This window comes from Nicotiana tabacum, chromosome 5 (genome assembly GCF_000715075.1).
Source record: "Nicotiana tabacum cultivar K326 chromosome 5, ASM71507v2, whole genome shotgun sequence".
In the NCBI taxonomy this organism is placed as follows: Eukaryota; Viridiplantae; Streptophyta; class Magnoliopsida; order Solanales; family Solanaceae; genus Nicotiana; species Nicotiana tabacum.
In genome coordinates, this window is record NC_134084.1 from 141,573,624 (window position 1) to 141,590,891 (window position 17,268).

At 38.1% G+C, this 17,268-nt stretch overlaps 1 protein-coding gene across 1 annotated transcript; it reads left to right on the forward strand.

Annotated features, from left to right (window-relative positions):
• Positions 1 to 15,082: 15,082 nt before the first annotated feature.
• LOC142181006 (uncharacterized) lies at positions 15,083 to 16,267 on the forward strand. The gene has a single exon (XM_075253120.1). The coding sequence runs from the start codon at positions 15,083 to 15,085 to the stop codon at positions 16,265 to 16,267; it is 1,185 nt and encodes a 394-aa protein (XP_075109221.1).
• Positions 16,268 to 17,268: the final 1,001 nt, after the last annotated feature.

A 17,268-nucleotide genomic window follows, 5' to 3' on the forward strand; every position in this document is an offset into this window, starting at 1 on the left:
TTTTACCAACAAATCTCTCTCATTTATTCATCTCTGCTTACCATCGTCTTATAGTGCCCGTGAAGGTTTTCACTAATAAGACTCTCTCATTTTTCTTTTTCTTTTTCTTTACCTCTTTTTTTGTGAGCAACTCGATGGTATTCTACGTCACGCGGCAACTGTTGCTCATTGCTTGCGTTTCTTGGAATTCTTGAAGGCTGATCATGAGGTATTTATTTGGAAGGTTTTTGGATAGGGTATGAAAGAAAGGACGCAATGAAGGCTCAAAATAGACTTAAAGTAAAGAGGGTTGTAGACTTACAACTCTTGAAATCGACTCTTTCAAAAGTGAAATAAAATCTTTGCCCAGTTTCAACTATTGGGGATTTTTTGGATTTGTTTTGAATTCTTATTTGGTTGGACCGAACCGTGAGGCTGCCTACGTATCCTTTTTTTAAGAAATCAGGTCGAACTAGTTCAAAAGTCTGACCTAACTATTTTTTTCATCTTTCTTTCTTCTTCTTTGTCTTTTTTTTTCCTTTTGTCTTTTTTTTTTTTGTTTTCGAAACAAGTTGCCCCAGCTTCTAGTTTCTGGGGGCATGGACCTTTGCCAATTCTTTTCTTCTTTATTTTTTTCACTTGAACTTTCTAAGAATTGCCCCAGTTTGTACTCTTGGGACATGGACTTTTTTTTCATTTTTTTTTCTTTCATTTTTTTCATTTTTTGACTCTTGACTCTAAACTTGATTCCAAAAGAAGGTGATCAAAGAAAATAACACAGGCTCAAAAGGGGTAGCGAATGATATAAAGTGTTTGGATAGCAGAAAAAGGGCCTCCCAGCCTCGAGAATGTTAATTATAGTATCCTTTCATGATCACAACATTGATGAGCATGTCCGTCTTCTTGGTGTTTCGTGGTCTAAAGACACTTTCCATCCATTAATGTAAAACTTTCGACCAAGCTTCAATTGATTCAATATCCTCAAGCCCGATCTTCACAATGATTTGAAGGTGAATTTTACTCGACCTTAATTTCAAAGTATTTTAACTCTTTATTCATCCTCAAATGTGTCTTGTTCTCAGTTATCCAATTCAAGCTTAAATTAATTTTCTAAGATCTAGCCAAAAATTCTGCATGCATATCATGTCATTAGAACTAGCGAGAAAAGAACTGAGCATGGAATGACATAAAAGGAAAAACTCTATTTTATTGAGTAAACAATAAGACAAACAACCTAAAATTCGAGTTACAGCCCTAAAACAACTCGGCGAATAAAAATAGCAACAAAACATACAAACAAGACTCACATGAACAAAATAGAGGGATAGAAGGGTTTGACTCAATAAAACAAAAAAAATCTGGATCACAACCCTGAAATAACCCAAATAATAGAAAAAACATCAAAACAAACTACCAAGATTCCTTCCTAGTGAGGAGAGAATGACTTTTCAATTGCTAAGCTTGACATTTAGCCATAAATTTGCTCATCAGAATCACCATGGCCTTCTCTAATTTTAGTCGACAAGTTCCCCAGAGGATTCTCATACTCTATGTCACTAGGCATCATCCCCACAAAGTGTGCATCAGCCTAGTGAGGAGAGAATGACTTTTCAATTGCTAAGCTTGACATTTAGCCACAAATTTGCTCATCAGAATCACCATGGCCTTCTCCAATTTCAGTCGGCAAGTTCCCGAGAGGATTCTCATACTCTATGTCATTAGGCATCATCCCCACAAAGTGTGTGTCATCATGTGCAGGTAAAAGATTCTGTGTGATATTTTGGGTATCACTGTCTTGGATCACAATAAGTTTTTCCTAGATCATCCTTTCTATTTCTCTTTTCAAATCCTGACAACTTTGAACATTGTGCCCCTGGGCATTGGAATGGTATTCACACCTTTTAGAAGGGTCAAAGCTTCTTGCACGTGGGTCCACATGATTTGAAGGAATAGGTACAGTCATGTCATAATGCTTTAATTTCTCAAACAAGCTTGCATAGGACTCTCTTATTGGTGTAAAATTATCTTTCAACCTTTGTTCCCTTTATACCCCTGGCTTGGATGTGGGTTATAGGGCACTTGAAAATTTTGTGGATGCTGGTGGAGACTTTTTAATGCTCGTCTTCTTGGGTGATTTGGTGGTTGGAGAACATATAGAGATGAAGCAACAGAGTATTGTGGGTTCTAAGGTGGATAGTAGTACTCAGGGGAATCATTGGAAATTAGACGAGGCTGGTCATACCTTCTAGATGCTCTCCTAGGACCTCTTCTCGACCCTGATGTCATCATGATTTCTTCATCCTTCTCATTCATGTCACTAAAATTATCAAATTCAATCTGGATAGTCTGAGTTGCGGCTTTGAGAACTAATTGACTTATAATCATGCCTATCTTAAGGCCGTTCTCAACTATTTCTCCAATTTTAATTGCTTCCGAGAAGGATTTACCAACTGCGGGCATCATATTTTGAAAATAATATGGCTCTTGAGCCTGAAGGAAGACAGTGATTAGCTCGTGGTCACCGATGGATGACTGAACTCTAGCTGCTTGCTTTCTCCATTTAATGGCATATTCCCTGAAACTTTCAGTTGGTTTCTTCTTCAGATTTGAAAGGGAATTACGGTCCGGGGCGATGTCAATATTATATTAGAACTATTTGACAAAGGCCTGGGCCATGTCATCTTAGACATACCAGCAAGATGTGTCTTGATCCATAAACCATTCGGAGGCTACACCCATAAAGCTTTCCCTATAATAAGCTATTAGCAATTCTTCATTTCTTTCTTCACCTCTTAGCTGATTGCAATACCTTTTCAGGTGGGCTATGGGGTCTCCATGTCCATCATACCTTTCAAATTTGGGGATTTTGAAACCAAATGGCAAACGAACATCGAGGAACATACATAGATCCTTGAAGGCAATGCTCTTCTGACCTGTCAACCCTTGCATGTTTTTCAACTGTTGTTCTAAGCTTTTCAATCTTTGGGTCATTTATCCATGTGCCATCTTTTGGACATGCTTCTCAATCTTTGTAGGAAGATCAAATAGGTACGAGTGGTACTCAAGAGAATGGTACTGTTCTTGCTGGGTAGCAGATTGTGACTCATGAGTTTTCCTCTGCACCACCGTCGGTTGTGGGACAGTGAAGACATGCATAACAACAGCAGTTGTCTGATTGGTTATCAATGGCACACTTTGGGAGCGCCCAACAGAAGTTTCAACTATAGTCATACAGTTGGGATAAAGACTAAACCCAGGTGGATATAATTAATCAGATAATGAGACCGGAATGGTAGTAGTCGAGATGGATGTGAACTCTGGGAAAACATGAGAAGAAAAGGGCGGTCCTTGGCCATTGGCCCATGCTTGACACATTTTAGTTATTTTCTGTTTCAGTACTCTATTTTCCTCAACCACAGTAGACTCTTGTTGAACCCTCTGACCCCGAGTCTCATGACTAGGAGTGGCAAACGGTCGGGTCGGGTCGGATATGGTTCGAGTTGAAAACGGGTAATGAAAAATGGATCAATTATCCGACCCGACCCATATTTAATACGGATAAAAAATGGGTTAACCGGCGGATAATATGGTTATCCATATTATCCAAGACTTCTTGTATACGATCACTTTTAGGAGAATTCTTAGTCTCTCTAACTTGAGGAACCCCCAATTTGAGGCTTTACAAATGTAAAAATTAGATCCATTGGTTATCCATGGTTACTCATTGGTTATCCATTTTCTAAATGGATAATATGTTTTTTATCCATATTTGACTCGTTTTTATAAAATTCATTATCCAATCTATTTTTTAGTGAATAATATGGGTGGTTAACTATTTTCTTTGAACCATTTTGTCAACCCTACTCATGACTGCTCGTAACAGCTTCGATGTCAGTTGTCATTGATATTTTTCTCTTGGACCTTGTGAATTATGGATGTGTTGTAGCTTACCACAAACCGACCACAACTTTCTTCACAATTAAAAACAAACAACATGTTAGAATGGTCACTCTCTTGTTTTTTAAGCACTTTTTTTTTTTTCAATATCATTTGATCGAACCTGATGTGGGTTGCCTACGTATCATGTGGGAACATGAATTAGATCTTGCGTAGTTCGGGAAAATTAGGAATAAAGTAAATAAACTAACTCTTTTTTTGGATTTTGGACTTTTTTCGAAAGAAAGACTTAAAAAGAAGAAACCAAATATTTCTGGATTTCGATTTGTTTGTTTGTTTTTAAAAAAAAAATTGAAAAGAAAGACTTCTAAGGAAGAAAGAATTATTTTATTTTATTTTTGAATTTCGACTGTTTTTCCCTTTTTTTGGAATTTCGAAAGAAAAACTTCTAAAGAAGAAAGGAAATATTTTTGAATTTTTTGGAATTTTATTTTTATTTTATGAAAGAAATGCTTCTAAAGAAAAAGAAAATATTTTTGAATCTTGAATTTTCTTTTTAAATTTTGAAAGAAGAATGAAAATATTTTTGGATTTTGAGAAGAAGTTAAAAGAAAATATTTTTTGGATTTTCTTAAAATTGGAGTCTTAAAGAAAGACTTTTCTAAATAAGAAGTAAAGGAAAATATTTTTGAATTTTTGAAAATTGTGGGCTGGAACCGATGAGGTTTGCCTACGTATCTCACATCCGGTGAGAATCACACCCGCGTAGTTCGGTCACTTTTGACGGAACAGAAAAATATAACTTATTTTAAAATGAGTTTTCCTCTTATTTTCTTCAAAATTTCGGCAGAATTTCAGGATAATTCAAATACCTACCTCTCACTCTCTTTTTTTTTTTTGATTTTTTTAAATTTTCTTTCCCTATTTTAGAAGCCATTCAACATGCAAGCGAAACAGACAGATACGCAAGTAGCACGTAAGATGCATCAGAATGGTCTTTTAATTTGGGTACACCTGTCCTAAACGGACCTAACCCCTGTGTTGAGTTCCCAAAGTCAAATGCACGTGATGCAAACAAGCGTTCCTACTAGGGATTCAGCATGAGGCTATGTTATTCTAGGTTTAAAACCTGGGTGTATTGTTCAAGAACTGGAATTCCCGAGCGGACAGATCGAGTCGGGGGAAGGGGGGAGCGTACCGGGAATACAGAAGCTTCACCAGCTTTGCAACTTGTCCGAACCTCGTTCTAAAATTGGGATATGGCTCTAATAGAAAAGAAGACACGCGAAGCGCACACTTCCCAGATGATTTAGAAGACTCAGAGAGAAGAGGATTTCGTAATAGTTTATATACAGTTCAAGCAATATCAAAGCGGTAAAAAGTGGCATCTAGCACATTAGGCTCAAACACGTCAAAATCAGATAAAAGCCAACTTTAACAGTTATTCTAAGCTCAAATTCTGAACCCTGAACCAGAGATTCTGGGTTCTTGTCCCCAGCAGAGTCGCCAGAGCTGTCACACCTGCTTTTTACACCCAAGAGGGGTATATAAGGGAGTTTTCCAATTAAAGTGACATAAATCGAAATGAGATTATTTTACTTAATTTTATCAGAGTCACCACTTGGATAATTTATTTGGTGTCCCAAGTCACCGGTTTATTTTAAATCCCAAATCAGGAAAATCGACTTTATTTAAAAGTCTGCGAAACCAGAAATTCTAAGTAAGGAATTCTGTTAACCCGGGAGAAGGTGTTAGGCATTCCCGGGTTCAGTGGTTCTAGCAGGGTCGCTTAAACTATTAATAATTGGCCTAATTATCTGATTTAATTACATGTTTTAAACCTATTGAGATTTTTAACTTTATAACCGCTTTTATTTATTTGGACTGTTTTAGGATTTATGGATTATTTTTTGAACAAGTTATGATTGTCGTACACTTGCCGTTTTGGAGCACACCGCAAACCACGCTATATGAAATGCACCCGCAGTTCGTGACATGTTTATTTTATAATGTTCAAAGTTGTTACTATTGGGTCACATGAAGTGCACACCCGAACTGGGGATTATGTACCATGACTATGCCACGGGAACCGTACCCATAGTCACGATAGTTAATTTACGCGCCTAAAGCAATACTACGAATGTTTATGAATATTTCCCAAAACTAGTTTGATATTCTTGTAAGGCCAAATTTATGAACATGATATTATTGGGGCAAATAGGCTAGCTAACATGATCTATTACTTGACCCAAATTCCTTATAATTCAAGATCCACCTTATGGCCCATTCAGATTCCTTGCCAAGAAAGAAACAACTCCAATTTTTTCATTTACCCGATTAAAAGCATTTATTCAAGAAATCAAGACTGCATGCATCACAACCGAAATAAAAACTAATTAAAACAATTTAAATGAAAACTAAGATATGCTATTCAAATAACGTAGAATCACAAATCAACCAACACGCGCACCAAACTATTATAACACAATAAAATGAGAATGAAAATTGAGAAATAGACCTTTTAATGATGAACCAAACTGAAAATTGCAAATCAATCGGGCTAAACAAAGCAACATTCCTTGGACTGAAACACCGAAATTACAAACCGGAACCTCGAATCAACACTGGAATCAACCTCTGCGTGCGACTGAACACTAACGCCAAACCTCAAACTCTACTATCTTTATCCATATGTTTTCCTTCCATTTTGGCTGATTCCAAAATCAATTCCAACACCACAATTTGTCTAATGGATCAGAATCTAAAATTGGACTAAAATTTCTATCCAAATTCCATTTCCTCCATCCTTGTGTGTGCGTGTTGTTTGTTTTGCGTTTTTTTGTGTGTCATGTATATCCAAGAAAAGAAAGGAAGCTCTTCTCCCCAAAAAATGAATCCCATCCCCTATTATTTTCGTACCCCCTTATAAAAATGTATGTGTGTCTGTATTTTTGGGAATGCTGCACGCAGCTTTTTTTTCTCCATTTTTTGGTTTTCTTTTATGTTTATCGTCTCTTAGGTGAAGGAGTCCGTTGTTTTTTTGAGATTAGTTATCTCTTTAATGGGAAGATGGAATTACAAAGGGAATCGGAAAATGGCTGCTTTTTTTTTTGGTGAAATTCAAGTACAAACAAACAATCTGCCTCCTTCGTCTATTTTTTTTGTCTCTTGCGGCTGTTAGCTCTTAGGGTGTAGGTCTAGGAATTGAAAACTTAGGACAAAGTTTCTATAATTGGTTATTTTATATGGAGGTGGGAAGAGATGATGGTCATTGGATTAGAAGGAAATAGATGGCTAGGATTAAATCTTGCACTTAAGTGGGCTAATGGGTTGGGAAGAATGGGCTAAGGGTAATTGGGTCGGACCATATCTTTTTGGGTTTGGACTTAGGCTAAAAAGACCAAATAATACAATGTATCTATAAAAATGTAAAAATCACTCTAGATTAAAATAAACTAATATAAAACTAAATACTACGAGTGAAATAATTTTTTTTGGTATTTTTCAAATGTTATAATACTATAAATATAAATATACTAATTGACTTTAACCTAAAGATGAAAAATATTTTTTGTAATTTTTATTTTTTTGTGATAAAAATAAAGTAAAAGTTAAAAAAAATAGTGAAAACAGTACTATTATACCTAAACTAATATCTAAACACGAAAAATGTAAAAATTCTGGGGAGGGTCAAAAATTACATATCTACACCCCTCATTGAGGAGTATTTACTGGAAATTGTGTGGGGTGATCCTCTAGGCTAACCAACCTAGGACCTCTTTTTCCCAATTCCCGATGTTTAAACTTTACTTTTTATATGCAACTTGTTCAAATTCTTTGTCATACCATGTCCAACGTGCTTTTATTTGCAATTATGTGTTTCAACTACTTATTTGTTAAAGGACTAATTCGTAAGTATAAGTTCTGCCGGGACCCACCATTATGAACCAAGAGGGGTGCCTAACACCTTCCCCTTCAAGGTTATTTCGAGCCCTTACACTAAATCTTTGGTAATGCAAACTAGTCTAAGAGTTAATCGCTTTAGGTGCCCTAATGCACTATAATCCGTTAGGTGGCGACTCTTCAAATACTCAAATCCCAAAAGGAAATGAGTTATTACCCCCATGAACTTCGGAACCCGGACTTTCTCCGCGGATAAAAAAAGGGGCGCGACATGCCTTAGTTAAAGGCATTAAGGGTTTTGAGAAAAATCATTCAAAAATACTCCAACTTCGTGATAAATTTTGCTTCTTGTTAAATTCTCAAGCTTTTTTCATAATGTCTGAAGAGAAAAAAGTAAGGGTTTCATTATACTGGGGGTGAGGGGTGAGGTTGTGGTGGCGAATAACTCAGTGAGCTACAGTTTATCTCCATAGAGTCATGTTAAGTTGCCACTTACAATGGAGTACGATAGACTGGTAACGTTGTTATGCAATAAAATGAGGTTGAGATAACGTTTGGTAAATCTTAAAATAACCAAAAGATATTCGTATTTTGTGACTCCGCAAGGGGTTGCTCATTACAATGAGTTTAACATCGAAGATGATGAAACTCTAAGAGATTTTTTGGGGACTCCGGATGAATATCGGGAACTTATTTTGATAAAAATATTGGAAATGTACGTGAAGCATGAAGACGTTCGTAATAATGATGTTGCGTAGATCAACGATAACCCTCAATCATCGGGTGGTTATTCTAGAGCAGTTGTAGTGGCCGGATCTAAACTTATCTCCACGGGCGAACGAGGAGTGAGGAAATAATTTCTCTCCTACTTTACATAATCCACAAGACGACTGGTAAACTTTAATTTTCCTTTGTGTTACAATGTTTATTTTTGTTGTATTGAATTTGTATTAACACTCATATATTCCATAGGGGGTGTCGTTCAGATATGAATTTTACAAGTTATGACTCCACGCCTAGTTGGAATATGCGTAGTTTTGGTGTATTGGATCCCGATGGTCCATCCTAGAGTCATCACCAACAAGATAATGTCCATCATGGAATGTCAACATATTACGACTTGTAAGTGAAGTGATATAGCTATATGTAAAGTATTTATCAATTTGAGTAGCTTAACATTTTGTTGTTTGTGCAGTGAAAACGAGCAACTTGATGGTCCTGACCTCACTCAGTTGCCCGTAGACGACGTATTTACTCGGAATTTGGCAGATACGCAAAGTCAGGAAGATAATAGTGATTATGACAACAATGTCGGTGAGTCTGGAGATGATACACCCTTCCCTGATGGGGGTGATGATGAGGAGGAAGTGAATGTCGAACATGAAATGACGAGTAAGCATGTTCCACCTCCTGTTAGACCAAGAGTGTACGAGTCCCACATCCCGTTTCATTCAAGGCATATTCCTTACCTTGATAATTTGCCAAGTATCCAGATGTGGATGCCCTCACAAGGGATCTTGACGAAATTCGATCAATAATGTGGGATGAGTCTAGACCAACGGTGCTGGCAAAGGGCATATTTTTTCCCGATAAAGCTCGCCTATCCAGGGCTTGTAAAATGTACAACGTAAGAGAGTGTCATGAGATGATAGTATGGGAGTCAAGTCTGGGGGTATATAAGGTTGTTTACCGTAGATGGTTTACGGGTTGTCACCGGATGTTGCATGCGAGTAAGAAGGAAACAGGGTTGTGGAAAGTGGGTAAATATATTAGCACCCACAATTGTAAAATAGACACATTCAATGGGAATCACTTCAACTTGGATGTTGACTTGATTTCTCTTCAGCTTATTCCACACTTGGAAATGTCCATTTGATACAAGATCAAAAAGTATATGACATCCATCCACCAGGAATATGGGAGTACTATTACCAAAATAAAGACATATCTCGAGCATAAACGTGAATTTGATATTGTTTATAGTGACTGGGATAAGTTATTTACATATCTACCTAGGTACATGGCCGTATTGAAACACTTTAACCCCGGGAGTGTGTGTGTGTGTGTGTGTGTGTGTGTGTGTGTGTGTGTATATATATATATATATATATATATATATATATATATATATATATATATATATATATATATATATATATATTCAAATACGTGTTCTGGACATTTAAACCAGCAATTGATGGTTTTGTGCATTGCCATCCGGTAATTTCCGTAGACGGTACTTATGTCTATGGAAAGTATGATATTAAGTTATTGATCGTCGTTGCAGTAGATGCCAATGGACAAATATTTCCACTTGCTTTTGCCATCTATGCCAATAAAAGCCAAGAGACATGGACTCTATTTTTGAACCACTTGAAGCAACATGTTGTCAAACGACGTTCAGGTATTTGTCTACTATCTAATAGACATGGTGGTATATTAAGTTCTGTAGAGCATTTACCTGAATGGTAGGAACTCAAATATCCCAACAAAGACTTGCACGATTTAATGTGGATGGTTGCAACCGATCATCAGCAATGCAAATTCAAGAGGCATATGGAATCGATCCGGCAGTTAGACGAAAGAGCCTATAATTGGTTGATGCAACATGAGCTTCACAAGTGGACATTGCATGCTGATGTTGGAAGACGATGGGGAACCCTGATTACAAATGTATCGGGGGTCTTTCAACGGGTTATTAAAGTCTGCACGTGGATTACTGGTCACTGCCATGGTTCGGATGACATTGAAACAGATGGCGGAGAGGTTTGTTGAAAGGAATAGAGATGCATCGGAATTGATGGAGATGGGTGTTGAATTTATGGCAATACCAATGAAAAGATTTGAGAAATACAGGAGGCGAGCACATTGGCATTCATTTTTACAATATGATCACGACCGGGGTATTTTTGATGTTCACACCGCTATCCATCAACATCAGGGTAAATTATATACACACCATGAATGAAGCCAGCAAGTTGTGTTCATGTGGGAAATGGACCATCTACCACATGTCGTGCTCACATGCCATGAAGTGCTTTCAACAAAGAGGTATAGGGGCAACCAACTATGTTGATAGGCAATACAGTATTGCTGTATACTTAAATACATATAGTGGGCAGTTGCAACCAGTGGGTGCTGAGCATTATTGGCCACCGGAACCATTTAAAATGCTGTGTAACAAGGACTATTTACGCAAGCTACAAGTGCAAAAGAGAATGCGTATACAGAACCAAATGGATATTGGTGATACCGTTTATGCACGTAAATGTGGCATATGCTCGCAAACAGGACACGGCCGTAGTAAATTTCCTTCAGCTGGTTTGGGTGGCGGTGGTACTCTAGCTCCTGGTCGGCCGATCCTCAGCAGCGATCGATGAACCTGAAAAGAACTACTCCCAATCTCCGGTAATGCTCGTGCCCGTGATCAATAATGGATCTGATGGGGTCACCTGCGATGCTGCTAGAGGCAGCGCCAGCTGAAGGCTGTATGACGACATGTTGCTGGGATACTCGTCTGGCTGAGGAAGGTAACCCGGTAGATTAGCTCCAACATCCTCATCAGGTGGCTCAACAGGTGGAACAACCCTGCCTCGTAGGATAGCCCTGCCTCGTCGTCCCCTCAGTTGTGGGACATGCCTACCCCGATGGTAGTGCTCTGGTGCCATATAAGCAAGGACGTGCTCTAAACGCTCGTCCTCCCCGGCTCGATGCAGTGTCCGGGCAACCAGCTCTTTAACCTGCCGGCCATACTCCTACAAAGCGACCGCATGATCGCCAGCATACTGTTGCATCTGCAGTCCCAACTGGTGGACTAAATGTAGACAATAGCCTGAACAACATGTAAAATATATATTACAGAACTCTATATCACAGTTATAAGTAAGAATACCAAATAACATACCAGTGCCTCGTGCCTCCCGGCGTATGGAACGTACTCGCCGCCATCTCGGTAAATGGGTTCCCGATGAAAAGTCGGGTAATACCACAGTACCAGGGCATATAATCATGCTCAGTATCCGGCCAACTCGGTGGAGGGGGGCGGAATCAGCTCTAATCGCCGGTCCTAAGTAAATTTCTGATCCTGTAGCCATGCCAAATATTGGTCGTCCACCCTAGTACGATCATCCCGCTGGTAATGTGTGGTCTCCCAGGTGGGTGGTGTCGGTATGAGCTGCGGCCTGCCAAACTGGCGAAGTGCCTGCTCGGTGGCATGATGCTCCACAATATCAAGGTAGAACAACGGGACGGAAGAGCCCCACATAAGTCGGTCGACCGAGCAATAATCGGGCAAGCCAGCTAACAACGCGTCGTTGTATGGCGTCTAGATGAACTATTAAGGAAGAACAGAAAAAATCAGTATACGCAACTTGTGTTTGAAGAAATGACAAGTAAACTTAGATATACATTTACCTGTGCGCCATCCAGCAAATCCAATATATCCCTGCACAAGGAGAGATTATGCCGAGCCTTGTACTCGCGGGAATGTCCCCACCGAAGAACCCACCTTTTATCTAGAGGGAGCAACTCCGGTGGTACATCCGGATCTAATGGTGGTAGAGGTGGCTATAATTGCAGGAAACTTCTAGGCCCAAACCTAACATAAAAAGTTGACGTAAAAGTTAAGATATATTTTTACTAAGTATTCGAATAGAGTATTCGAATATATTGTCACATGTAATAGCGGCAAGAATCCAGCAACCTCACACTGGGTGCCCATGCTCACCCGACACATGCATCTGTACAAGTAGGCGAGAACAGCAGAGCCCCAGCTGTACTGGGGTAAATTATCTAGCCACTCATGATGATGAAGAAATCTCAAGCTGACTAGGTTCCCCAAAGTGTTCGGGAACAAGACCCCTCCAAACAACATAAGTAACATCAACCTCATATACCAGTCAACATGATAATCCGGTGTATCGCCATCGATCTGAGAATGCAATGCCTCCAACCACAGTCGAATAGCCGTCAACGGAAAATGACTGGTCCCATGCAGTACAATCTCATCCTCTGGGCGGAAAGCAGTGAGCCGCTGCAGCATGTCCAGGTACTGCACACGTGTCATCTCTCTCATGCCAGGCGGCAGAGAAACAAGCAGTCTGTCAACGGGCAGCCCATATAAAACCTCCACGTCCTGCAATGTGATGGTGGCCTCGCCAATGGGCAGGTAAAAAGTGTGCGTCTCCGGTCTCCATCGCTCTATCAGGGCCGTGATCAAAGACCAATCGAGCTGCAACCTCCCGATCTCAATCATCTTGTAGAAACCAGTGTCCCACAGGCACGTGACTATACGGGCATGGAGAACTCTGTCATGCAGAAAGTCCCACATGTCGTCCACTCTCCTGGCGCGGAGAGTCTGGGTCAGTAACTCACCCTCCCATATGTGGGCAGACCTATGATCACCCTGTAACGAGAGTAGCTCATCGTTGGAAGGTCCGGAATGAATAGGGGGCACCTCTATGTCATCTACTGTAAATTAAACAACATTAATTACATGTTAGTTTTATAATTTTATATGTTTGTTTGTGAATTAAATAATTAAAATTTTATAAATAAATATTCACATATGGGTTCCAGGCTCGATATTTGGAGCCCAGTAGCACTAATTTATCCTGAATTCTTCTATGTGTTAGTTTTATAATTTAATATGTTAGTTTGTAAATTAAATAATAAATTTTTATAAATAAATATTCACATATGGGTTCCAGGCTCCATATTTGGAGTCCAGTAGAACCAATTTATTCTATGTGTTAGTTTTATTATTTTACATGTTAGTTTAATAATTTTATATGTTTGTTTGTAAATTAAATAATTAATTTTTATAATTATATAATATTTAGTTATTAAAGATTCATATAAGGGTTCCAGGCTAAATATTTGAAGCCCAATAGCATCAATATATCCTAAATTCTTCTATGTATTAGTTTTATTATAATTTTATATGTTAGTTTGTAAATTAAATAATTAAGTTTTATAAATAAATATTCACATAAGGGTTCCAGACTCGATATTTGAGGCCTAGTAGCACCAAGATATCCTAAATTCTTCTATGTGTTAGCTTTAGTATAATTTTATATGTTAGTTTGTAAATTAAATAATTAATTGTTATAAATAAATATTCACATAAGGGTTCTAGGCTTGATATTTGAGGCCCAGTAACACCAAGATATCCTATATTCTTCTATGTGCTAGTTTTATTATAATTTTATATGTTAGTTATAAATTAAATAATTAATTTTTATAATTAAATATTCACATATGGGTTTCAGGCTCGATATTTGGAGCCAGTAGCACCAATTTATTCTATGTGTTAGTTTTATTATTTTACAGGTTAGTTTTATAATTTTATATGTTTGTTTGTAAATTAAAAAATTTCTATAATTATACAATATTTAATTATTAAAGATTTATATATGGGTTCTAGGCTCGATATTTGCGGCCCAGTAGCACCAAATATATGTTGACTATAATTGAACAAAGTTTGTGTTTGATCTATCGGTTATTTTGACGTATTTTTGAGTATAAGAGATACTTAAATTACAGGGAAACTATGCTAAAAGGCACTACATTTTAGTACGCTAAAAGGTACTACATTATACTACGCTAAAAGACACTACATTTTAATACGCTAAAAAAACACTACATTTTACTATCCTAAAAGGCACTATATTACTAGTCTTTAAGCAAAAATGAATAATTTAAACCAGATAAAACACAAAAAATACATTGTAATCACAAAACATTCACAAAAATACATATAAAACAATAATAGTAATTTATTAACAAATAATAACGATTTCACAATTTTTATATATTTTTTTTACAACATTAATATCTTAGTCCGGATAAAAATAACATATCAATTTAATCACAAAAAAATATAAAACAGCATACAACACATTCAAAACAACTAATATGCATTATTTATACGAGTTTGGACATAAACTAAATCGGAATACCTCGATTTATGTTTTTTCGGAAAGTTGAAGATTTAAAAATTTGACTCCGAAACAAGCAACCCACAACAATAGAAGGCTTGGCTAGGATGTGGGACCAACAATATCTACTTTTTACGGGACGGGTGGAGTCCACACAAATTTTTTACACTCAAAAAAGTGTTTTGAGTCCAAAAGAATCACATTTCGGTTCCTGACTCGGTAAACATTACATGTAAAGGGGAATCAGCAAGTAAGAAGAAAGGGAAAAGGAAAGGGGAAACACAAGTGCAAAACTTAATTTGTGGTATCAACTATGATGGTGGCAATAAAAGTGGTAGGGGCAGGTACTACAAAGCAGCACCCACATGAAAGTCAAAGTTCTCAATTGGAACATTAGGGGACTTAATGACAAGAATAAAAGGAGCATTGTCGGCTCATTAGTTCGAGAATGGAGAGCAGACATTGTGTGTCTTCAGCAAACTAAAATGGAAGACATTCCTGCAAGTATGCTTTATCAAATATGGGGGAATAGATGGGTTGAATGGGCAGAACTAAAGGCATCTGGAACCAGGGGTGGTATTGTAGTTATGTGGGACAGAAGGCTTTGGAAATGTAATGATTCACACCAAGGCAGCTTCTCAATCACATGCTTTCTTGATAGTTTACAAGAAGATTTCAGATGGGCTTTCACATGTGTGTATGGTCCACACACCAATGCAGAGAGGAAGGAATTGTGGCATGAACTAGGAGCTGTTAGAGGTATATGGACTGAACAATGGGTGGTTGGAGGGGATTTTAACGTATGTAGATTCGAAAATGAAAGACTCAACTGCATTAGAAGATCCAAGGCTATGAGGAGTTTTTCAGACATTATTATGGATCTGCAGCTACTAGATTTACCTCTCCAAGGGGCACAATACACTTGGGCAAGGGGGGAGGATTGTTTACAGGCCTCTAGGATTGATAGGTTCCTTATATCCTCTGAGTGGAATGAAAGCTTCAAAGCAATCAATCAGTTGGCCCTCCCAAGAGCTCTCTCTGATCACAAACCTCTTCTGCTAGAGAGCGGGGAATGGGACACACCACCTTCTTATTTCAAGTTCGAAAACATGTGGCTGCAACAAGAAGGGTTCATTGACATGGTGAAGGAGTGGTGGCAGAGTTACGTCATAAGTGGCAGCCCAGATTTTATACTAGTACAAAAATTGAGGAATTTAAAAAAGGACTTAAGCAACTGGAACAGGGATGTCTATGGCAAAGTGGAAGCAAAAAGAACCAAGGCCTTGGAGGAGCTCTCAATTTTAGATCAGACAGCAGAAAATAGAGCTTTAACACAAGTTGAGAAGCAAATGGTAGTGAACCTGAAAGCGGAGCTAATGGAATTGGCTAAAGCTGAAGAAATCTCATGGAGACAAAAATCAAGATGTTTGTGGCTCAAAGAAAGAGACAGGAACACAAGATACTTCCAAACAATTGCAAACTCACACAGGAGGAACAACAATATTGACAAGCTCAAAGTGGATAATGAAATAACAGATGATAAGGAGTGATCAAAGAAGAGATTTTGAACTATTACCAGAACCTGTACACTGAGAGTGAAACCTGGAGGCCTAGTGCTAATTTTGATGATGTAGCCAGATTATCGAGTGAAGACAGGGAGATGTTAGAAAAAGCTTTTGAGGAAGAAGAAGTGCATGCCGTTGTCCAGTCATGCGCTCCAGATAAAGCACCTGGTCCAGATGGATTTACTATGGCCTTTTTTCAAAAGACATGGGACTTTATCAAGCCAGAGGTGATGGGGGCGCTCAACCACTTTCACCAGCAGTGTTACATGGTGAGATCATGTAATGCATCTTTCATCGCTCTGATCCCCAAAAAGAAAGGAGCAATTGAACTCAGAGACTATATGCCAATTAGTCTCATTGGAAGTGTTTACAAGATTACAGCAAAGATACTAGCAGAAAGGCTGAAGAAGGTAATTGGGAAGCTAGTCTCCAACCATCAGAATGCTTTCATTAAACACAGACAAATAACTGATGCAACTCTCATTGCCAATGAGGTACTAGACTAGAGGATTAAAAGCGGTGAACATGGGGTTGTGTGCAAACTAGATATCGAGAAGGCCTTTGATCAACTTAATTGGTCTTACCTTATCTCTATTTTAAGGAAGATGGATTTGGGAAAAAGTGGATCAAGTGGATCAGATTTAGTATTTCAACAGTGAAATACTCAATTATTGTTAACAGAGGACCTGTGGGTTTTTTCTCTCCGCAAAAAGGGATAAGGCAGGGAGATCCACTCTCACATTTCCTTTTCATCCTAGCCATGGAGGGACTGAGCAAAATGTTGGAGAAGGCCAGACAAATGCAATGGATTCAAGGTTTCAGAGTTGGTTTAAATGCTGAGAACACTGTCAAAGTATCACATCTACTGTATGCCGATGATACTTTGATATTCTGTGAGGCAGAAAGATCTCAAATTCTATACTTGAATCTGACTTTTATGCTATTTGAGGCTTTATCAGGGCTACATGTCAACAAGTTAAAAAACA

Coding starts and splice junctions, on each gene's coding strand:
- LOC142181006 (XM_075253120.1), top strand. CDS start 15,083: ATGAAAGTCAAAGTTCTCAATTGGAACATTAGGGGACTTAATGACAAG.